The sequence below is a fragment of the Ostrea edulis genome, chromosome 7 (genome assembly GCF_947568905.1).
Source record: "Ostrea edulis chromosome 7, xbOstEdul1.1, whole genome shotgun sequence".
Lineage (NCBI taxonomy): Eukaryota > Metazoa > Mollusca > Bivalvia > Ostreida > Ostreidae > Ostrea > Ostrea edulis.
The window spans coordinates 36,105,155-36,131,016 of record NC_079170.1 but is presented as its reverse complement, the minus strand read 5'-3'; the positions used below and the strand labels follow the sequence as shown (position 1 = coordinate 36,131,016).

Here is a 25,862-nt window from a genome sequence, read left to right as displayed (position 1 = left end):
GTTAGGTCCTGACTGGCTATCTAACATACGGCGTAGATCCCGGCATTTGATACAGCCGAGGAAACGTAACTCCGTTCCTCACAAATAACCTCTGAAACGATTTGCAGTTCTACGAAATCGTATCAACCGTGCTAGAACTTTCAATAATTCATTGTACGGTAGTGCTTGAAACCTTGGAATGACAGCGTATTTGTAAATGTCATGATCTAGCTGTTAAATCTCACATCAAAGCATGAATCGAAGAGAATATTTTAAAAAGACTCCAACATTAAGAAATTCACAGGTTGTTTGATACATCAATGCCTTGGGGGATTTCTAGACTAAAATGGTATGATGTCAATGATTACTGTTCGTTATCTTCACCTTTCACGAATAAGAATCTGAGAATAGTTTCTTTTAAATATTTCTTGAGATAAAATAAATTAAAACTTGGTCATATAACAGTGTTTACTTTATCCATTTTACTGGGTCGGGCATTAAACAGCAAGTGATAGTAAGCCCGGAAGGAAATTAGTCTCAACTTACTATCAGCCATCAAGGGAAAAGACGTACAAAAACGAGTAGTACTCTCCCACTATCAAACAAATCAATGGAAAACTATCCGATCGAATGTAGTCCTACAACGGATGTTCGTTGTCAATTATTCATACATGTAGAAGGAAGTATATCGAAAGCTACTAATGCAGGAGCGTTAAGAGGTGAGTATAATCTGTGTAGAATGTGTGTTACTGTGTGATTTTTGACCGTTAAGAGGTGAGTATAATCTGTGTAGAATGTGTGTTACTGTGTGGTTTTTGACCGTTAAGAGGTGAGTATAATCTGTGTAGAATGTGTGTTACTGTGTGGTTTTTGACCGTTAAGAGGTGAGTATAATCTGTGTAGAATGTGTGTTACTGTGTGATTTTTGACCGTTAAGAGGTGAGTATAATCTGTGTAGAATGTGTGTTACTGTGTGGTTTTTGACCGTTAAGAGGTGAGTATAATCTGTGTAGAATGTGTGTTACTGTGTGGTTTTTGACCGTTAAGAGGTGAGTATAATCTGTGTAGAATGTGTGTTACTGTGTGATTTTTGACCGTTAAGAGGTGAGTATAATCTGTGTAGAATGTGTGTTACTGTGTGGTTTTTGACCGTTAAGAGGTGAGTATAATCTGTGTAGAATGTGTGTTACTGTGTGATTTTTGACCGTTAAGAGGTGAGTATAATCTGTGTAGAATGTGTGTTACTGTGTGGTTTTTGACCGTTAAGAGGTGAGTATAATCTGTGTAGAATGTGTGTTACTGTGTGATTTTTGACCGTTAAGAGGTGAGTATAATCTGTGTAGAATGTGTGTTACTGTGTGGTTTTTGACCGTTAAGAGGTGAGTATAATCTGTGTAGAATGTGTGTTACTGTGTGATTTTTGACCGTTAAGAGGTGAGTATAATCTGTGTAGAATGTGTGTTACTGTGTGATTTTTGACCGTTAAGAGGTGAGTATAATCTGTGTAGAATGTGTGTTACTGTGTGGTTTTTGACCGTTAAGAGGTGAGTATAATCTGTGTAGAATGTGTGTTACTGTGTGATTTTTGACCGTTAAGAGGTGAGTATAATCTGTGTAGAATGTGTGTTACTGTGTGGTTTTTGACCGTTAAGAGGTGAGTATAATCTGTGTAGAATGTGTGTTACTGTGTGGTTTTTGACCGTTAAGAGGTGAGTATAATCTGTGTAGAATGTGTGTTACTGTGTGATTTTTGACCGTTAAGAGGTGAGTATAATCTGTGTAGAATGTGTGTTACTGTGTGATTTTTGACCGTTAAGAGGTGAGTATAATCTGTGTAGAATGTGTGTTACTGTGTGATTTTTGACCGTTAAGAGGTGAGTATAATCTGTGTAGAATGTGTGTTACTGTGTGGTTTTTGACCGTTAAGAGGTGAGTATAATCTGTGTAGAATGTGTGTTACTGTGTGGTTTTTGACCGTTAAGAGGTGAGTATAATCTGTGTAGAATGTGTGTTACTGTGTGATTTTTGACCGTTAAGAGGTGAGTATAATCTGTGTAGAATGTGTGTTACTGTGTGATTTTTGACCGTTAAGAGGTGAGTATAATCTGTGTAGAATGTGTGTTACTGTGTGATTTTTTTGGTAATGATATCATTTTATATTTGTTTGTCTCAATATACATCCTCCCTTCGAGGATTTTTCACTCCTGTGGAAACATCAGCCCTACAGCTGAGTACCACAAACTTAGACATGTACACGGCACTCAGGGTCGTGGAGGTGCTTTTTGTGCCAACGTCCACTTTAACATGGAATCTCGGTGTTTAGGTCACCTGAATCATTAAATTGATGTATGGGAATTGGTCTGCGTCCATCATGCGTTAACAATTGAATTTTGAAACACTTTTTCTTGATAACTATTATCCCAAATTTTTTTTTTCACATTTCGTGTGAAACATCTTTGGAACAAGAGGAACATCAATTGTAATTTCAGTACTCGTGCACCCTAGGGGTCTTTGGGGCGAGAAATGATCTGCCAACATTGACCAATTTTCAATACGTTTCTTCTCTACAACCTCACATCAGTAAGAAAAACTAAATATGTACCCGTGTGATGGAGATGTTTAGAATTGTAAATATCATGATCCGAGAAGCAGGGGTTTTGGTTCCAGGATGAGGTTAAAATAATCATAATGATTACTATTTGAAAGACTTCTTTAATTTTACTGATGCTGTATAAAACTAAATTCATATTTTGGATACCAAAATAGTGAATTTCGCAACCCCAGGCGTCTGACTCTATGGTAGGTGCAAAATAGTCATATAGTGTTAATAATATAACACATATTATGCAAAGTCTTTCACCGGTAGATTGCATGGACACTTTCGGGGCATTTGTGTTTTTTACACATCCTGTTTTTTTAATGCTGCTGAATATTAGAATTTAGTTTAGATATGCGGAGCAGGACAATAATGTTAGATTTCATAGGTTTTGGGGTTAGTGATACTCAGCTGACCGATATAATGGTGGCCATTATATTGTGTTTCTATGCTTTCATTTATGAAAAATCTTTGAAAAGAGTTACGAGGAAGCACATCAAATCTAACCTGTGCCTGTGAAAGGTGAGGTGTTATATTTGTACCAGTGACAAAGGTGTAATAGCGCTTTGTCACATAATACACCGTTGCGCTGACACAACTACATGCACATTTACATGGGTGTTCCCTACATGACAATACTAACGAAATCGACATTCAATTTTTGATGACATGAAGTCGGTCACGTGGAAGCAGATCACGTGATCAGACTTTCTTGCGTATGAATATAATCAGACTTCCAAAATATTTGGGTCAATTGAACTACTTTCACTCGTTTTCATAACAGAAACAAAATATAAACACATATCAAAATATTTATATAATAGGGTTTATTTTCTAAACAGACAAGAATTTCATCAATGTCAGAAACATGAAACATACCGTTCAGTTATTTTATTTTTGATATCATCTGCAACTAAAACTGTAGCTTGTGCAATGTGGCGAATTCATACGGTGACGTTCATACTTGAAACAAAGAAATGGAGGCAGAGTTATAGGCCTATTTACTTTGTGATGATAACCCGTAGTTTCCGGGCAACAGCCATCACGACCATGAGCGAGGCTGGTTTCGAGGCTCGAAAATTTTTGTTCATGTCAGGGCACCGCTGCGAGTCTTCGTTAAACTTCTACAATAGAAATCTCTCAAGTGAACAAAAACTCTCTACCATACACTTTGGATGTAAACGAAAAGCAACTCACCCGCCTTTTTGTCTAAATCTGTCAGGGTAAATTCTACAGCCACGAGTCATGACGATGAAAATACCGTTTTGCTCCTTTCCAAAACTTGCAAAAATATGGCCAAGAGCTTAACGACAGTTTGATGCATCCATCTTCCGTCAATTCTCTCAAACAATCTGAATTTCTGTCCAAATCTGTGTTCAACAATTGCGTTTTCAACTTTAAGAAGGCCAACAGTTCCCCCCACCAACACATCACATTCTGAATGTATATCTTGTAGTTTACTCCGTTCTTGTCTTCAATTGCGTTTATTTGACGATCCTCATTAACTTTATTTTACACCATTTCATCTTTTATTCCTTCGAAATTAGATATTTATATGTTAGATTGTCTTCCATGTTGTTCGCGGTATCTCAGTGGTAGAGCGTTTGCTTCGTAAACGGGAGGTCATGAGTTCGAGCCCCGCTCAAACCATGGCCACGTCAAACCTCCGACATTAACATAAGTAGTGATTGCTCCTTCGCCAAACGTTTGGCAATCACGGGTCTTTTAGATGTGACCTTGAAAATGGAGGTTCCATGTCGCAACAGGCTTTGACTCGTTAAAGATCCCTCACTGCTAAAAGCCGTAAACGTTAAGCATAGGTCTAAATCTGTGGTGTATTTGTACTTCACCTACATATGTACTGGTGATGTCTCAATATGAGTGGAAACTTCTGAAAGGGGCGGAAAAGAAACAACAAAACCAACATCGATGTTGTTCTCAATTATTTATTCGATAAAAATCTAACGAACACCATCTTGTGTATTCCGATCATTATTTCGGTCATTTGCTACATAAGCATGGAAGCTCAATAAGAACACAAATTAAAATAGAAATTAAACATGCATTAAAGGATTTGATCACGTGACCAATTTCATGTCATATCCCAACGAAACTCTAAAAATGATATCTTATTTCTTAATCACATAACGCAGCCATTGAGATCAAAGTCTGGATCATCCCGACGTTTGTGTACACTCCATACTATGGAAACGTATATGACCCACCTACTTGTCGCTAAATATAAGTTTATTTGTCGCTTTGTAATTGAATTGCATGATTTAAGATACATTGTCAAAACATGACATTTTGTAACTTTGGAAGTCGGGCCGTGAGAGTGGAGCTCTCCCTATAGGTAACACATATATACATGTTTAAAAGGAAAATATAGAAAACTAATGAAAAATTAAACCATACCTATATGGAACTTGAAAATTTTGGTCCCAATGGCGTCGATTCGAATATTAGCTCGTGGACACGTATTTCTCCATTTTGAATCTCATCTACCCTAGTTCATGTCGTTCTGAGATGTTACATAAAATCCGTAAAAGCATGTAAATCTTATTTTGTAATCATAAAAAAATCACTACTCGATTAACGCCATCTTGTGCCATGTCTCCTATTTTTGTAAATTTGCTAAATACCGACGTTGAATATGACGTCACAATCCACTGTTTACACCAATTCCGTTATATTTCCCGTGTTCAATATATAGGCGGATCAAATGTCCAAAATTAGGATGCTTTGATAAAGCTCTGTCCTTGTGCTAACTTCGGGTTGTTTTTTGTCCTGTTTTGGATATAGATACTATAATGCCAATACTTTTTGCTTCGCCCTCAAACACGGTCACGCCGTAAGACATATTATTATTATTGATTTATTACACTGTGACGTAATCGGTGATATAACGTCAACATGAAATGACAAAAATATTGTATTGTCTTACCGCTTGTTCTTTTTAACATACTTATGTTATCATATCCTTTTAACGATTTCAGCATGTAGACATTGCAATTTGTGGTGGCTTTGTCGTTAAATTGGAGAGAGAGAGAGAGAGAGAGAGAGAGAGAGAGAGAGAGAGAGAGAGAGAGAGAGAGAGAGAGAGCAGTTTAAATGCAGGCTAAAACGCTACACATTTTTTTAGAGGTATATTTTGTTTTCTATCTAGTAATGACTTCTTTTTTGTTTTGTTTTCTTTATTTTTCATGGAGAGGGGAGAGGGTAAGTCGATATATATATCGCAACGAAAACTAGTTCTAATTGTAACGGGGACCGTTACAGATGTTCCCCAAACCTCCCCCAATTAAAAAGTGATGTCCTTGTGAATCTATAGGAAAAAATCATTTTATTTTAGCCTTTAATTACATGTAGTACGTTCAATATGGTCATTTGAGTACCAAGAAATGAAAGAAAGCGTTGCACGTGCATACATGCGCACGCGTGTATGATTCCGAATTTTTGTTGATGTCGTTCAACAGGCATTTGTATCATATACCCACAGTATGAATTTCATAACGTTTCCACCAAATATAAGGAAGTTATAGCGATTTTAAAATCGTCCAATCAGAAATCAGCACACGTGCATGCACGTGCTGAGCAGTAATTCTAACCACAGCAATTTGTAAGGAGTACCAAGATACATCTAAACACCTAATATGAATAGAATTTGATGAAAAACAAAAACGTTATCGTCCTTTAAAAATTGAACATTTAAAAAACGTTGCACGCGCATGCGCGTGTACGTTGGCATTTTTTGTTACACCAACATATAGATACACATATTGTCTACATATGCTGTGAATATCATCTCATTCGCTTCATAAATAAGATAGTTACAAACGTTTTAGCATTATCCAATCAAAATGAAGCGCACGTGCATGCGCGTGCAAATTGGTAATTTTGACCATGTAAATCAGTTAAGGGTCTCAATATCTACCTATGATATGAATTTCAAGCCATTTCAATGAACAACAAAAAAGTTAGACTGATTCCAAAGTTAGCGTACAAATTTTGTAATGCGCGTGCACGCGCATGCGTGCGCGTGCTGGCAAAATAACTATTATTTTTCATATGTACAAATGATATACTATCATCCTATTTAGGTTTTATATCGCTTCCTTCAATATTCTGATTTTCCATTTTTTGTACCAAAATTGCAATGCACGTGCGCGCGCGTGCATGCACGTGCAAACAAAATGACTATCACTATGCACATCTACAAACGCTATACTATCATCCTGGAAAGTTTCATATCGATCCCTTTTGTAGTTTCTGAGAACACTACCGGACAAAAAAGTACCGGAGAAAAAGAATAATAACTAGAAACTCATTACTAGTAATGAGTAGGCCTTCCGTTAGACCACTTCCGGTAAAGAGTTTTCTGTTCCTACGAAAACCATTTAAATATATCAGAAAATAAGCCTTAACAATGAATGAGAAATGTATTATCGAACCTTTTACTCATTTCTCGTAACTTCCGGTGATGACCGGAAGTACTTTAATTATGCGTTTTCCCATAAATGACAGCGACTCTTTACTGTCTATATTCCCTGAAAATTTCACGTCTCTATCTCAAAGAGTTCTCAACAAAAAGAAGTAGACTAAAGAAAGAAAAAGTAGTAGGTTACTACCGACCGGAAGTCAATTTTGAAAAACAAAATTATCAAAACTTTAGAAGTTGATACTTTTATTATGACATGTGAAAATCATATGAAAGACTTCAAATATAAGCGAGATTTATGGGGACAAAGAGATAAAAAGTACAAAGGTATTTTATCAAGAAACCGGAAGTAGTTGTTTTGACTACCAACGGAGTCAATATTCTTTTGACACTTTCAAAGAGACTTAATAAACCAGTATAGGTTTCAATTTAAAAGAAAAAATTTTGAAATTTGGGATTCTTTCAATCACTTCCGGTGACGACAGGAAGTGACGGTCGACATGTTCAACCCTCTACTGCACGACTGCAAACGGAGATTTATAATTTCTGAATAATTGATGAAGGTATATTTTACCTTTTCCAAGAAAATTGCTGGACAAAATTCCTTTTGAGAAACAGAAAATCGGCCATATTTTCCGACCGGAAGTGAATTTTGTAAAAAGAAAAATAATTATAGCAAGGTCATTTCATCAGACATTATTCCTGAAAATATCAAGAAAATATATCCAGACTCGAAGAAATCGGAAAATCGACATTTTTTCAAATACTTCCGGTAGAGACCGGAAGTGACGGATGAAAAAATTGAATGTATGTGTACATTGGACTAATGTTAGTTGATCAACTCTAGAAGTTTCAAGCGTCTATCTATATTCATTATTGAGAAAGTGAAAAGACAAGGTTTGAATATGTCCACCCCATATCTCACGACCGGAAATGAATTTTACAAAAATATTTATATATACTTTAGACATTTATAGTATCTATAACATATATAAAATTCAAATCATTAACTTGTTTCATGACCGAGATTTATGGCACTGAAAAATGAGAGAATGAATAGTCTTTCTTTGATATAACCGGAAGTTGTAAATTCAACTTCCGGTGGGGTCAACATTTTTTGAGAATTAGAACGAGACCTAGAAAACCGATATAGGTTTCAATTTGAAAAAAAAAAGTTTGAAATTTATTATTCATTAATCACTTCCGGTGACGACCGGAAGTGACGGCCGACATTCTTAATCCCCTCCTGCACGCCTACAAAGTGAGATCTATTCACTCTGAAAATTTGGTGACTCTATCTTTTACTGTTTCTGAGAAAAACGCTAGACAACGAAAACAGCTAATAAGCCGTATTTGCCGACCGGAAGTGAATTCTACAAAAATATTTGATGTTACTCTAGACATTTATAGTGACTATAATATATGTAAAACTCAACTCATTAACTAGTTTCATGACCGAGATTTATGGCACTGAAAAATGAGAGAATGAGTGGGCTTTTTTTTATATAACCGGAAGTTGAAGATTCAACTTCCGGTGGGGTCAACATTTTTTGAGAATTAGAACGAGATATAGTAAACCAAAGTAGGTTTCAATTTGAAAGAAATTTGATTGTGACGTAATGTTTGCGGGCCGGAATGTTTCCGGGCATATATCTTGTGTTATTATATACTTTCAATTTCATCTCTTCTTTTTTCTTTAAAAGTTTGCGGGCATATATCACACGATATATGCCCGGAAACATTCCGGCCCGCAAACATTACGTCACAATCAAATTTCTACGCCGTTAATTTTCAAATTTTTCGTGTTTTTCATCTTCTACTCAGTTAAACCGATAGTTATTGTTAAAAATAAAATTATTGTTAGTTTCTAAATGAAATTGAAAGTATATAATAAAAAGGTTATAGACTTTGTATGGGAAATATGACGACCTCGTTTTTTGTCGCGAACGGACCTCGCAAGCTCGGTCCGTCTACGCGCCAAAAACTCGGTCGTTATATTTTCCCATACAAAGTCTATAACCTATAAATATATGCCCGCAAACTTTTAAAGAAAAAAGAAGAGATGAAATTGAAAGTATATAATAAATCAAAATATTATGTATCAAAAATGCATGACAGGAATTATTAATGAAATTTTGAAATATGCAGTGGATGTCCCCGCTCTATCCCTGTGTAAGTTTGTCTTTTCAGCATAAAATTCTTGGGACTGTGGAGTATCAAATATTCAAAGATATTATTAATTAGTTTGTGTGGAATTAATCAGTTAATGAAATCTTCAAATAATTTATGCCTTTAATTCTTGATTGATACGTATATTAATTAAATCAAATATACCATTAATGCATTCACTAAGTTAAAGCGCGCAATAAATAAATTCATTTAATGATAAAGAACTAAAGACAGCAAAATTGGATTACTGCTTTCTTCCATTGAATTAATTAGATCAATAATTGAATAATTGCGTGCAACAATTCGATTATTATTCTCTGATTTCATATCCGTATATTCTTCCATTGTAGCAAGAGGTGTGTGCTAAGATGATCTGTTTGAAATATTTTCCATTATACAATTCAGCGAAAGAGATAATATAAGGAAAACTGGCAATTTCATTTCAGCGCGTCCTAATAATTCATACCAAAATGACGGTTTCAAGGAAGTCGACATATGTGCAAATACATGATATGACGAGTTATATGTAATACCATGATGCCTTGTTGATATTCGACAAAACTTTTATCGAGACAAATTGAAAGAAAATTCGACTTTTTTAATGTCGACAACTCGACAAACTTTGGACGATTTTTCTGATAAGTTTAGAATGCATCACCGGTGCGAATTAGCAATAGTTCCCCCCCCCAACTCGAGTTTCTTAATCTATTTCAAATTTTTAAGAGACACACAGTTTGCCGAGAACTCGTGTTACTGACGGACAGATATTATGCCTTTTTTCCCATTACACATTTGCAGTTTTTTTCTTTTGTTCTTTTTTTTTGTGTGAGTGTGCAAATGTCTTTCCTTCGACTGATTTCAATTGCAATTAAATATACATGCCATAGACATACACGTACTCAATGATCCGGCGTAATGAAATATACATGCAATATAGACACAAAGTGTTCTCAATGATCCGGCGAAACGAAATATACAAAGTCTTGCTCGAAGATTGAATAGTTCACAACCACCAATTAGAATCCGCTAGTTTTCGAACCTCACTGATCTATTTATAGAGAATTTCAAGGTATCACACCGGTAATTATTTTCACTATATATTACCATAGAGGGGAAAAATCAGTTTACAAAATTGATGCCGAATAACGCAGTCGGAAACCTTCTATGTTACCAATCTCGTCTGCCGACACCAGAAAAACAACACCCTACGTGGCATTTTCGAAAAAAAAAAAAAAATTACCCGCAAACAACACTACCCTCAAATCCAAGTATTTTTCACATGTGTGTAAACAGCCGGAGTGCACCTCAGGAAGTAGCCTCAGCTACCAACAGCAAATAGTTCCTTTGTATACACTTGGTTATTTCTACAAATTACACAAAATTTCCAAATCAAGGGTACAAAATTAAGAGAAAAGAAAAAGGGGAAATGAGAAAAATCGCGCAAGAAAAAAAAATATTTCTTTAAATATATGGAACTACAATTGACTAAGTTCGTTTTGATTGGACAATTACCGGTGTGATACCTACAGGCGAATCTCATTTCAATAGTGTATTCGATATGGTATACCCGTGATTCTAGTTTCAAGAGTGTATTCGATATGGTATGCCTATTGTTGCAAACACAACTCGGAAAATGCGCTGTCGCGATAACGACACTTACCGGTAACAGGACGTCGCGCTACGATGATTATTCACGACTTGACGCGAAGTTAGGACATGTTATAGCTCCAATGCAATTTCATGAACTCTAAATAATATATATATATATATATATATATATATATATATATATATATATATATAGAGCCTATAACGGGGTGACTGTTGGACTGAGGGAAACATGAAATGATGATCACTGGCATGTCCCAAGAGATCATCATAATTCAATAAAGTACAGTAAATTATAGAAATAGAAATATCTTCTCTAACATAGGGTCCAATATACGCCGTAATCTTCTCTGGATTCTACAGAAATAATTTGTATACAGTTACAATGTGGACATTTAACGTGGGAAATATGGTGCAATCGACGTACACAGTACATTGTGACGTCATATTTAGCTTCGACGGTATATCTAACTATTTGTAATTACATCTCGTTTGTGATATAAAAGACAGTTGAAAATTGAACAACAACTTAAAATTGGTAAAAAGGTAAGCGTATATATATCTTATATTTTCATTTAATAGAAACTCATGAACTTGATCATCTATTTAGTCGTATTACTGTTTCTCTATATAAAGGATTTCCTAAATGTTGTTACAATAATGATTATCATATAAATAAATTCATTTTGAACAAATGAGTGTTTTTTAAATTACAAATTGCACGTCATAGTCTTGTATTTTGCAATCAAATTTAAAATTCGAATAACTGTTGAAGCAACTAATGAACGGATTATTCGGAACACTTTGCGTGGCTTTATACGAATTAAAACGAAGACGACCGAGGATACTGATACTTGAACAAAATGGCGGCATACGTAGTCTTGTTCAACCAGACCCCCGGCTGTCCCCGTAATTCCCCGACGAGCTCGTTGGATATTTGCGGAGACAGCCGAGCGTCTGTATGGTTAAACGATACTAACGGCTCACAGTGATCGTAGAGATTATCGTTTGCCGATTTTGTCTTTTTTCACATACGTGTTACATTTGAGCCTTGCTTCGCGGACGGACTCTCGTTCGATAAATGCAATGTGTAGTGACAACGATGCGTGGTGCAGACATATGCTAGTATGGCATCACGATATTCATAATGATATGGTGTCCCGATATATACATCGTATGTAATGACACGTGTACGTTGTCACAGAACACGCCGTTGCTCTAACACAACTTTACACAATGATCCGTGGTACTAACACAACTTTACACAATGCCCCGTCGTACTAACGCAACATTACACAATGATCCGTGGTACTAACACAACTTTACACGATGATCCATGGTACTAACACAACTTTACACAATGATCCGTATACAACTTTACATAATGTCCCGTCGTACTAACACAACTTTACACAATGATCCGTGGTACTAACACAACTTTACACAATGCCCCGCCGTACTAACACAACTTTACACAATGATCCGTACACAACTTTACATAATGTCCCGTCGTACTAACACAACTTTACACAATGATCCGTGGTACTAACACAACTTTACACAATGCCCCGAAGTACTAACACAACTTTACACAATGATCCGTACACAACTTTACATAATGTCCCGTCGTACTAACACAACTTTACACAATGATTCATTGTACTAACACAACTTTACACGATGATCCGTCGTACTAACACAACTTTACACAATGCCCCGTCATACTAACACAACTTTACACAATGATTCATCGTACTAATACAACTTTACATAATGTTCCGGACCGCCACGTTGGTCTAGAGGTTAGAGCGTTCGCCCCGCATGCGGAAGGCCGGGGTTCGAATGACGGCCGCGACAGACCCAAGTCGTTAAACAAGTAGTGACAGTTCCATCGTCAAACGCTCGGCATTAGGTGTGAATGTCACGGGTCCTCGGAGATTACCTTAAAAACGGATCCCCCGTGTCACAGTAGGTGTGGCACGCTAAGGAACCCTCACTGCTCAATGGTCGTAACCACCGAGCATAGGCCTAAATTTGAAACCCTTCACCGGTCTTGATGACGTCTCCATGTGAGTGAAAAATTCCCGAGAGAGAATTTCAACACAAATATTGACTCGTATAAATAAGGATATATTGGATCACCTTGACGACAACCCCTGCCAATTTCAAATAATTCCGAAAAAACACCATTTTAAATAATATATAATTTGGCCTTATTGTACAACACTGATACCCATTTAATAAGACCGGGACCGAAATTAAAATATTTTAAGGTTTTCTACATAAATGTCCATGATATCGAGTCAATTGCTTTTTCAAAATCAACGAGTTAGTGCATACCTGGGTTATGTTTTCTTGTATAGAATATATTACATTGTTAATCAGTCCCCAATAACAATTTATAATAATTTAATAACAATTTTTCCCAATAAATATATCTTTGAGGGAGTCCTTTTGATTGTCGTGGATTAGAAAATCAAGAACATTTTCATCCTTTTTGCAATACCTGCTGAAACAATTTTGCATGTTACATTAAGAAGTGATATTGGTCGTCAATTTGTAAGTAATTCCCTGGGTCTGTCTCCTTTTAATGCCTTGTTTCAATCCAAAATTTATTGACCTAATTAAAAAGCATAAATGGTCTTTTTAAAAAAATGAAAAGTTCTGCAGTAAATCTGTCACTTCCAGGACTTTTACCATTAGTCGTATGATTTAGTGCTAAAAGGACTTCTTCATTGTTTATATATCCCTCTATTTTTTTATTTTTTTTTTTGTCCTAATGTCATCAAGCATTCTAACAGCCTTCTTATCAATAATGGTATCAATGTTCACATCTTGTAATTTATTATCATAACTAGAATTAAAAAAAATTGTAGAATATATCAATTTCTGCTAAAATGTCTGCCTGTGAAGAAATATTATTACAACTGCTGAGCATAAGTTGGTTAATAGTTTTATTCATATGATTTCTTTTTTTCTAGACTGAGGAAGTAATAGTTTGGTTTTTTCACCCTGCTCAATCCATTCAAGTTTTGTTCTGACAAAATTTTTAAATTCTTAATATAGTCTTTTCTGAGTTCCTCTAAACTTTTCTGAGCAGCAGTTAATTTGTGTACAAATGTTGTGGAGTCATCATTGTTCCTTAGTAATTCTAAATGACATTTCTTCTTCAAGTTGAGGTATTTTTTCTTTTTTAATTTCGTTTGTATGGAACAATACTGAATGGTATCTCCTCTTATGCTCAGCAAAAGCTGTTCAAAAAACAACTGATCATCTATGAGTAGTTGTAATTCATTATTCTTGATATGTATGCAAAAAGGATTATATGGCAAGACGGCATATTGTTCTTTGACCTTATGTATAATACTTTTGATATTGTTTACATAGGTCTGATCCTTGAGTAATGAATTATTAAACTTCCAGAAGCCGTTACCCTTTTCATATTTAGTTAACTTAATTTCCATATGAACCATCGAATGGTCATATTTATATCCTGGATTAATATCAATTTTGGCTAACAAATCCATTAATTCATTTGATACTAAGAGAAAAAATCAAGTCTAGCCTTTTTGATAGGATTAGTTTTAAACAATGAGTATCTTTGCTTTTGTTCATATCTCACTCTCCAAGGATCTTTCAAACATTTACAGTGTACATCCTTTATACTCAAAACCTTTTCTCTTGCCTTTGTATTATTTACATTATTGTAGTCAAAGTAATCTAAATTCACATCTTGAACAATATTAAAGTTTCCGGTCATAATAAATTCACCTTGAACATTTGAGATGATGTCCGATGTTGATTGAAATAAATTTGGATCACCATTGTTTGGCCCATATACGTTTACTGATAAAATATCATATTCTTTGAAAATATCAATTTCAAAAAGAAGTAAATTACCCTCTTTATCTTTATGTTCATTTAACACTATGTATTCAAAATTGTTATTGAACAAAATTGCAGTGCGTCTTGCATTTAATTGGCCGGGAGACATGTAAACGTCATAGTCCCCAAAAGATCTCACTTGATTGTAGTCATCAAGGGTAAAATGAGTATCTTGTAAAAAATAAATTGAGAAATTCTTTTCTTTTAAGTAATTAAGTACGTCTCTTCTCTTTTCAATTCCACCAAGACATCAACAATCATATGTCACAATATTAAAGCTCATCTGATATCTTGACGAACATTATAAAATCGGAACAGCGCATTGTGTGACAGCCGGGCGATATGTTGTGTATTGTGTTAGTGCAACTTCGTGATCCGCCGCGTTATGTAAAGTTGTGTTAGCGCAACTTCGTGTTCCGCCGCGTTATGTAAAGTTGTGTTAGCACAACTTCCATTCTCTACCCAGAGTTCCGTGCGCTCCTCGCACTACACCTCCGTCAACGGCTTTTTACAGAAATCTTGTAAAAATTTCTAATATCCAGCATTTATGTTTTGGACTAAATATTTAGTCATATTATGATATGTTTTTGGTGCAATTAAATTGATGCCTACTGTAAATTATTTAAAATCGCCGTTTTCTGATCATAAATTTGGAACTACTTCGTAATATGCGTATGAATGTAGGACATACACGTGGTGGAGATTTAAATGTAAACATGGAATCAAAAGTAAGAAAGGCTGTAAAAATACGATAAAACTTGTAAAATAAGAGACACACAGCTAAATGGTAAATATGTACTTACTAAAGTGCCAGTGGGGTATAAAAAGAGCCTGATGTATTACCTGTTGCCAGAACTTTTAAAGGGAAAGGGAACCGATAATGATTGTTTATATCATGTGATTATATTGTCACGTGATTCCAAGCGTTGACAGAGGTGTATGTGAAGCTTGCGTAACGCGCCCTCTGGTGAGAGAATGCACAACTTCGTGTTCCGCCGCGTTATGTAAAGTTGTGTTAGTGCGACAGCGTGTTATTTGATAAAGCGCTGAAATTGTTACTATCGGGAAACCAGGGAAACAGCCCAGGACCATTACACTACCAAACTGGAGACCGGATATTTCCCAATTACAACATCATACAGGTATTGACTGGGTCCGTGGACAACAGCTGTTTTTGGATCTGTTGTCCGAAGCCCACAGATCTGTTCTCGGGTCAAACAAAACAGCTTTTGTACTTTAACCCAGTCAATAACTGTATAATGTTCTCCCTCATAAGAATGAGAAGGATCCCAATAGACAAACACAGTGCCATTTTATAAAATTAAAGAAAATAACTGGATTTGATTCTGGTACCCTTAGATGGACGGCTAAGGACTTCCATATACATTGTACATCAATAATAGCTAGCTACAGGATTTACAAGGACTCCGATATGAATTACTATTGATATGCGCTAGGATTTACAAAGCTTTTGATAAGCATTGATATTCAATAGCTACATGTAGGATTTACGTGTTATTGAGACGACATTCATATCGGAAACTCATGTTTGAGATACACTAAGGATTGTTCAAAGTGCATCCACGTGCTTCTACGCGGTCTCGCTTGTTCTGTTCTATTTCCGGTATAGTACTAAACTCTAACTCTACATAGATTCGGCCTGGCCGGATCTGCTTGTTCCGTTAATAACGGTCGCTCTATACCCACTGAAAAAATAAATAAATAAGACAGCCGAAATTGCAATTACTCACAATATTATTTAATATTTTTGAAGTTCTAATATCTCCCTGAGTAATCAATCAACAACTGCATTATATTGTAATTATACACGTAACCGTTGTCGTGTGTTTTTATATGCATTTCGAATTAATGATTAAGACTAGAGATTTTATTACTAATATGAAAAAAAGTATGAATTGTTGATACTCCGGGAGGTTCTGGTAATCAGACCGCGATTTGCAATCTTCTCCATTCATCGTCCCCTCAGAATCCATTAGTGAAACATTTTACACTCTATATTGCCTGTTTGATTGTGTAATATTCAGAGCGTTTCCTCCAGATCCCAATGACAATAATAAATTTTTTTCATCCCTCATTGCCCCTCAGACCTAGGAACGAGATATGTAGACAGTATTTATTGACATGGATAATCGATTAGATCGATCTGTTCATCTTCCGAATCTTTTTTATTTCCACGTATAATCACACTGAAATCAATAAAGGTGAGATTAAATGATGATTTGATTTCCTGGACCGTGCGCTCTATTCTGTTCAAACAAAAATAACGTTTATGAAATGAGAAGCGAAGCCGGCTTGTGTTGCTGTTAGAGAGTCGCCTTCAGTAGATATTATATATCATTACACGATGCAGCTGATTTGTTTGCGATGTCTGTTCTATTTATTTAATTTTTTTCTGCTGGAAGAGAACGTTTGCTGTCATTTACGTTTATAAATGAAACACAAACGATACGAGAAAAACACGGTCGATGAAGTACCATTAGTAAAATGTCCGAATAACTTCAGGGTAAACACGTTTAAAAATTGTGAATTGTTTGCAAGACATCTGCAAATATTAGAATGATCAACCCTCCTGATTGCCATCCAGCTAAATGGGATATATATTGCTCACCCCCGGCGGACAGTGTCTGTAAGTCTGTGAGACGGTGTCCTGTTTTTCTCTTGCATTGAATTATAAGACGCTTATTGCATACATAAATATTTCAAAATGATCGTCGGAGAATTATGGTTTTGTGTGAGCGGAAATGTCGTGGAACACCCGATTAGCTTGGTATTTAATTATTAAATAGATGACATTGATAGACGAATTTCGAAATTAGTATTGAACAAATAGACACGTTTGTAAACAGTCCTTCTCACGTAGTCGCCTTGCCATTGTAATCATGAATGACATATCAGCCATTCGGGAATTTTAAATCAATGTCTGAACTTCCGCCCCTCATTGCACATGTTTATTTTGAAAAGTAATTAATCGTATTTGATGTAATGGAATTAGAGGACGTTTACACTGTATTTTCCCGAGATTGATTTTCAAAGGATTATTGGGTTTAAAACTTAGAAAAGGTATGTATAATCATGCATGCATATGTTGACCTTTTTCACATTGTGTCATTAATTTCTTTATAAACATATTGTATTGATCTGTTTCTCATAGAACTACCGGTTTCAAATGTTATAAAAAATGCAATGAACAGCGTCATGTGTTGCTTCTGATTCTCAATCCCCTATTGCTTCAGGATACCGTATACACTTCCAAAGCACTTATCGCAGAAGTCTGTCAAGACAACGTTTAAGCTCGCCGGAAAATTCAACCTAAAATGAGGCTGGAATCAGTCGTTGATTGCCCATTGTCTTTGCTAAGCTCGGCCTTTCTTCCCGTTTGTGCTTTTATGATTTCCGTAAGAGAAATTTGAAATGAATAATTTATGAAGCAGTGAAATGTTTTCTGAGAATTCATTTAGAATTGTACCATTAACGTGTTTGCTTCCAAATATTTAACTAACAGACGTTTTTGACGACAACACGGATTTATCTCAGAGGATTAAAAAATTCTCAATTGGTGATTCTTCTCTTTGTTTTGATTACTAGATACATGTACATATATGCAGTGTACTTTAGTGACTCTCATATGCGTTCATCGACGGCGAATAGCACAGTACATTGTGACAATTTTACTCTATTTTAGAATTCTATATAATACAGATCGGTATGGGGAAACAAAACAGTAAGTTAAGACCGGAAGTGCTGGCGGACCTCAACCTTAACACAAGTTTTAGCAAAGACGAAATCCAAGATTGGTATAAAGGTTTCACCAAGGACTGCCCCAGCGGAAGTTTGAGCATACAAGAATTCAAAAACATTTATTCCGAGTTATTTCCCCTTGGAGATGCCTCCAAATTCGCTGAACACGTGTTCAGGGCGTTTGATGAAAACAAGGACGGAACCCTGGATTTTAGGGAGTTTATGTGTGCATTAAACGTCTCGTCACGAGGAACCCTGGAACAGAAGATTCACTTTGCGTTCCGGATATACGACCTTGATGGCGATGGGTACATCTCAAAAGACGAAATGTGCGAAATCATCAAAGTAAGTCCGTTTATATACAAGTTCAACTCAAATCCAAACTTCTAGGCTTGCAGTATATGTCAATCTAAATCAAATAAAGTTACAGAGTGAATTAGGACGATTGAAATAATGTGTAATTTCCTATATTGTTTGCATAATCTTCGACATGTAATTAACAGCCGATTCTACAGAAGGCGGCAAATGGTTTAACATATTGAAGGGTGTTCTCAAGTCTAAAACGATCAGTTATCGATATTTAAAGCGACTGGCAATCTTAAAGCTGCGTGTAACCAGCTGTTCCGTGTTACGACATTTAAATTTGAATCCCGCTGTGGTATAAATTTATATTGTATAATCGCGACTCGTGGTAACCCGGACAAACATTTTTCACCGTTCGTTTAGTCCGTCAGATTAAAGACTCTGTTTTATAAAGTTGAAAAATATTGGTGAAGGTTAAAAAAAGGTCATCCTCAACATTCTCATACAGGTACATTCAATTTCATTCCGGACGATATTCAGTGACCATTATTTTACCATTCCAATCGAAACAACCGGAATTTTATACCATTATTTACCAATTTTTGGGGTTGACTATATTGAGAGTTGTTTGGTTAAAAGAAAACCCTTAACATCTGCATGGAAGTTGTTATGAAAATTGTTTTAATTTGACCTTCCAATTTTCAGCACCGACAAAACGTTAATCATACCGATAAGGTATTGCACAATCAAAAACTTTATTCATTAGAATGAACTATTTCAAAATATAATTCTAACATACTATACAGACATCTACGGAAGCCGTTTATTGCCAGGAACGAAATTTGTTTGATCCGACTGTCACCAGAAAACTTATGTGGCGATCGCTATTCATTACATGTATTCGGTGGCCGCCAGGTAAGATATGTTTCCTACTTGGCACCAATCGGCTTCCGTAAATATCATAAACTTGAAATATAAAGAACTGTCCAATTTACGCATAAAAATACATTTAAAACATTTCTCCATCGGAATTCTTTCATACAAATTTACAAATTTTTAAAGTTCTTCTGATGTTTTTGATACAAAGAATTTGAATATTTATCAGCCATTGAAAAGTCCATAAATCTATTTAATGATGTATATTAAAAGTATCAATATATAACAGTTCAATCATTCAGTACCCGGGACTGTTATATATGTCTCTGTCAGTACATACAGAAAAAATAGATCGCAGGTTGTGCTCTACACACACTTTTGAAAAAAATATCTTAAGTTTTGGTTGTCTGGAATGAAAATAGGAAAATACCACGTCACGGTATACAACGTGCAGAGAAAATTGCACAACAATCTTAGATCATTGAACATTTTTCCTGCCGAAAAATGAAAACCATCCAATTTGGTTTTAAAGCTATATGCCAATTTTTTGTCCTTCGTCAGGGAGTAAATGACGCTTCTGTTTTAAAACTTCTCTCTGGTTCCATGTTTTCTTTTTGAATTTCTGAATTTAGACTATTTCAAAAGCATGAATTACAGAAACGTACATGGAATTCAAAGATTTTTCATTGCTTAAAAATCAGAACCTTTCAAAACTTAAGTATGAACCCCTCTTCCTATTTTCCATCTGGTTGAAAAGGATTTGATGTTGAAATTTAATTTTATGCTTATACACTGTGGTAACAAAATCGTGAAATTCTAAACCGTAATGACATTCATGCCTTATGCGCGAGACTTTCCCACTTGATATTACACGAGACTTTCCCACGTGATATTACACGAGACTTAATATTTTGTGCAATCGTATTAGACTGATATTAAACTATGATTTAAACAAACGACGCGTTGCTAGCAATCTGTCGCCATCCCATGCCTGGAGATCGAACTTCCTCCAGAATCGACATTTATCTGGTATGCCGTGCTGAGGTTGGTAGTTTATAGATCACAAACATTAATGGATTTAATGTTGAGAATAGGAGCATAATAATGCTATTCATATGAAGACTGAATTCGCCAATTCTTGAAACATCAACTATGGCTGTTTATTCTGGGCGCGTGATATCGTGGATTCTAACTGGTTAAATCTTGCCGAGCTCGATTTTGCAATGATCCATGTATATCAACATATTAATAATTTACAATATTTTACTTTGAAGATAACAATTTCATTTTTGAAAACTTAACTGTAAATGCTAATAAAATACCTGTGTGAAGAGATTGGAAATCGAACGTCTCGGCTAATCCAATATAGTATGTAATTTAATTTAACCTTGAGAGATAACTATTCTATTTTAAGATCATGATTACTTGTCTCTGAATCAATTCCTCTGCCAGTTTAAAAGACAACGTTCAGACCTTTTATTCCTTGTGATTGACAATAATTTCGATTACTACAATTGGATAAAACTGGAAAGTTGTCGTCGTTCCCCCGGAGCGACTCTCGGTTGTAATGACTATGGAACTAACCAACAACGGTAATTCAATACGAAATGACATTCCTTTCTTCTTTTACACGGCTAATCATTGCATTCAGTACAGGAACATTCTACACTGTCTCCTATATGCGTCTTTTATACCGGGGGATATTTTCCACTTGAAAATCAAAGTGATTCCAGGGAAGACGCAGTTGAACTTAATGATCTGAAATGGATGGGGACTGAACGCGGCTTATAATTAAACACGTAAGATGTTGGCAATCATGGTAACTGTAAAAGAAAAAACAGAAACAGAGAGAAAAAAAACAAAAAAACTCGGCATACATCGCAACGATCACGTGACACCGTTAAGATCACAGCGTCTTTAACAGGTTGGGAACACTTCCCCTATAGCGAGATATTCTCGCTAAAACGCGATTATCCCTCTTTAGCGAGAAATAAACATTACCATAAACAGGTGTTTTGGCTTCTTTATTGAAAATAATGGCAAATCCCGTGCAACGCTGAATAAGTGCGACACGCACTCGACATGATGCGAATTGTTTCTATGAAATTGACAACATAGCAATGAAATTGCATACCAAAGTTGCTGCGTAAGAGGGAATTAGTCTGAAATCCAATACACATCGTGAGTGTTTTTGTTTTGATTTATATATTTGCAGAAGTATCAGACATTTTAGCACTTTTTCTTCTTTTCACGTGAATCACGAAAAGATGTACCCCGCGGGTGTTTTTCTCTGTTGTACGCGATATATTTATTCTCGCTCGAGAGGGATAATCGCGTTTTAGCGAGAATATCTCGCTATAGGGGAAGTGTTCCCAACCTGTTAAGTGTGGTCTTTTTTTCTTTCTTCCAAGCCTGAGGGCTGAATCACGTGCGTCCCGCGCTTTCTGGAGGAAGTTCGGGTTTATCGTTAATATGTCCGGTCGTCAGCCCGTCCGTCGCTCTTCCCTATGGTTGGAACTTCTCTTACTTATGCTGTAGATATTGAGGTGCTCCGAAATGTAATCTGTTTTTTCTGATAGGTCATTTGCAATACACGAATTTGCATGCATGTATCAAACAACGATGCCGGTAGAAAGATGAAACCCCTCGTGGGAATCAGGCGGAGCTTAATCTGGTGACCTATGATATTTTCATGGCGCTCCTGAATAGCACAAATAATGCTCTCGTTATAGACAATACACATCTATATTTATAACCCATTCAATCTAACACTGCATCTCAGATACATAGTGATTCTATGGGATAATCAATCCGCATTCTAGTGATGGTACTCCAACGAAAAGAATGACAGTATAATAAGCTATAGTTTTAAGTGTAGTATCAAAGTGTTTACTATATATCTAAGTGTTTACTATGATAAATCAGAATATCAAAGTGTTTACCATAATGAATCAGAATATCAATGTGTTTGCTATAATAAATCAGAATATCAATGTGTTTAGTATAATAAATCAGAATATCAAAGTGTTTGCTATAATAAATCAGAATATCAAAGTGTTTAGTATAATAAATCAGAATATCTCAGTGTTAGCTATAATAAATCAGAATATCTCAGTGTTTGCTATAATAAATCAGAATATCTCAGTGTTAGCTATAATAAATCAGAATATCTCAGTGTTTGCTATAATAAATCAGAATATCTCAGTGTTTGCTATAATAAATCAGAATATCTCAGTGTTAGCTATAATAAATCAGAATATCTCAGTGTTTGCTATAATAAATCAGAATATCTCAGTGTTAGCAGAGTAAACCAGAGAGAACTGTAGGCAATGTGTTTAACCATATCACTATTTTCAGAATTACAAAGTTGGTATGTATATATGTTTCTCTTGGTAGGTATTGTCCAGAGTTTAACTAAAGTTTTAATAATTTCTGTTTTTTGTATCGACCACATGAATGTTCGAGGTCTTGGTGCCGGTAACCCCTTTCTATTATGATTTTGTTGCTGTGTTATATTCATAGATCTAGTATGTAATTCAACGTAAGATACCATACTGATTTTGATTTTTACCTTCATTACTGCCGCTAGATATTATGGAATGTCTCGATTTCTCAAACATTATCCGGATGTATTCTTTGTCAATTTTGTCAACTTTAAATTAAAATTTAACGAAACATTGTCTACGACGTCACTTCCGATTCTGATAAAGTATGCTCGTAAACCCCCCCCCCCCCCCCCCCCAAACCCACCGATTAATTGCGACTGAATAATTGTCAGAATGTATAAGAATAAAACGTTTTCTGGATATGCGTACGAAATGTTTTTCTTTTCTTAAAAACATGATTTTGACTTTAGGTTCAAAACGTCAAGATGGGTTTTATGGCGCGGGAATTGAGAACATATATTTCCACAAATAAAACAAAGTTCTGTAGATTTAATGGATAAAAAAGGAAATGACTCCCATAATCGATTGGCCTATATACATGTATCTCCATTAAGCACCCGCGTGCTCGCCACTATTAAAAAAAAACAATACGTCAAGTATCTAATATATTTTGACAAAATAAACATAGTCGTACGCGAAACGCATCTATACGGAGCGCCAAATTAACATAAGCCAAATAAAATGGAAATATCATTGATTATTTCAAAATATCTTTCATTCATTGAATGCGCATAAGATTTTCAAGTTGTGTTTTATTAATTGGTGATATATTTAGTTTTAAACTTAATTACTTACTACTCGGATTAAAGTTATCTTAAATACGGTACCTTTCCTAAATCGATGCTGACCAAAACTTGATTTGTCTCCCATGATTAATATGGTCTAGAATTCAGGCAAGACTACAAAGTATCTATATGTATTATAAGTTTGAATCTGCATGCCCCCATAATCGGAGATTCGGATGCATATAGTTTTGGATTTTCCGTCTGTCTGTTGTCCTCAAAAACGTTATCTTGCCCTTTACTTTTGAATGGGTGAGGATAAGCTTTATTTGCCATGTGTATTCCTTGTGACCGTGCCTTTCTTTTCGTACCAGAAGTTTTGACCTAATTGCCTTTACGTATGGCTATACGGGGGCGTCAGTGTTTCACAAACACATCTGGTTTTCAACTATGTGGATTAGAAAGTGAAATTGCTACTTATTTGAAATTATAAATCTGATATGAACATCAACAATATAGAATGTATCAGCGTATTTCTGATGTTTAGGTTGTTTACTGCAGGCAATTTACAAAATGGTGGGACCATCAATGAAAGATAGCGAACACGAGCAGACCCCGGAGCAGAGGACGGAGATTCTGTTTCAGAGGATGGATAAAAACATGGACAAACTCCTGTCACTTCCGGAATTCGAGGAGGGAGTGAAGGGAGACACCACCATCGTCAAGTTTCTTCAGTGCGATATTTAATGCGACATTTAATGTTGTGTATAAAAATGTTGATTTTTGATTAATCATTGTTCATGTAAGATGGGGGTATATACACAGTATCAATATTTTCTTACTTGTTTTAAATAATCAAAAGTTGAATATTTGAATTTCCGACTTTCTATTGCTATAAAATTGTTAAAATGATGATACAAGAAGGCTAGGTTAGGGGATAAGTAAGGTTAGCGTTTTCAATTTCGGGACTAAAGCTAATTGATTTAGACATATGCAGTTATGATAATATTGCTTTATCTGTTTTGTAAGCTTTAACCATATACCGTTATACTGTACATGTATAGCTTTGATAGTTCCCTTGAGAATATCACTGATTGTAAAATTTATCGATTATAGCATGATATAATTGACGTAATGAAATGTGGTATCAATAGCTCTGATCTTCTTTTGCTATTCTATTTTACCCCGTTCTTTAACTTGTCAATATGGTCTGATTTAAGTCATAAGGATTCATGATTCTTAAGATTTCATTGAAGTCCATGGGCATTTAGAAGTATCATCCTGAACTAAGTATTACAGACAGACATATGGGTAAGAAGACAGTAAGGTATACCAACAAGCCTAAAGACGGACATACACAAATATATATCATCTGCTTTTCTCTGAGAATAAAACTGTTGGATGATCGATTTTTCTTAATCGAAATTGCACATTTCCGTATGCAAATAGGTTAAAATAGCCTGCTTGTCACGCAAATATCAACAGCTGTGAAGGAAAAATTTCAAACGTACTGTGTCTCAACATATGTCGGAAGTGGTATAAATCAAATCTGGATTCTAAAGAGTTCTAAAGAACTTTTAGTAAATTTGAAATCGCAACTTTTGTCAAATCAACTGTATCAAAACGAATGGCTTTTCAACATTTTACACGACCATTCCTAAAGATAAATTAAAGATTAGATTTTCTGACATCATAGGCAGTTGCTTCTTCAACAAAGATGGGAAACAGAAATGTTCATATCTAGTGATCAGAGTGAGTCATCCCAAAAAACTACCTTTGTTAAACACCACTGTGGTTCCACGAACAATTACTCTGAAGTTGAAACAAAAATATGCTGGAGTTTCTCATTGACAATATTTTCGTAGTGTTTGATGATCAGGTCCTCCAACAGTCTGTTGGAATTCCCATGGACACGAATTGTGCTTCTTTATTATCTGACCTGTTTTTATATGTCTATGTAGCATAATTTATTCAAAGACTTCTACATGAGAAGGAAACTTCTTGCTGTAGCCTTCAATTCGACACATAGATATATCGACGACCTCTTATTTATTGATAATAATAATTTTCATTCATGTTGA

General features: G+C 35.4%; 1 protein-coding gene across 6 annotated transcripts; it reads left to right on the top strand.

The window, feature by feature from the left end:
• Positions 1-239: 239 nt before the first annotated feature.
• LOC125654307 (neurocalcin homolog) lies at positions 240-24,934 on the top strand. 6 transcript variants are annotated; one of them, XM_056144180.1, is made up of 3 exons: positions 240-698; positions 18,379-18,779; positions 24,343-24,934. In XM_056144180.1, exons 1-3 carry the CDS (start codon positions 590-592, stop codon positions 24,526-24,528), a joined length of 696 nt encoding a protein of 231 aa, XP_056000155.1. In that variant the 5' UTR covers positions 240-589; the 3' UTR covers positions 24,529-24,934. The 6 variants fall into 6 exon arrangements, with proteins under 6 accessions (XP_056000155.1, XP_056000157.1, XP_048740152.2 ...); XM_056144182.1 differs by having other exon boundaries at positions 597-698; positions 18,396-18,779; XM_048884195.2 differs by lacking the exon at positions 240-698 and adding an exon at positions 1,942-1,963.
• Positions 24,935-25,862: the final 928 nt, after the last annotated feature.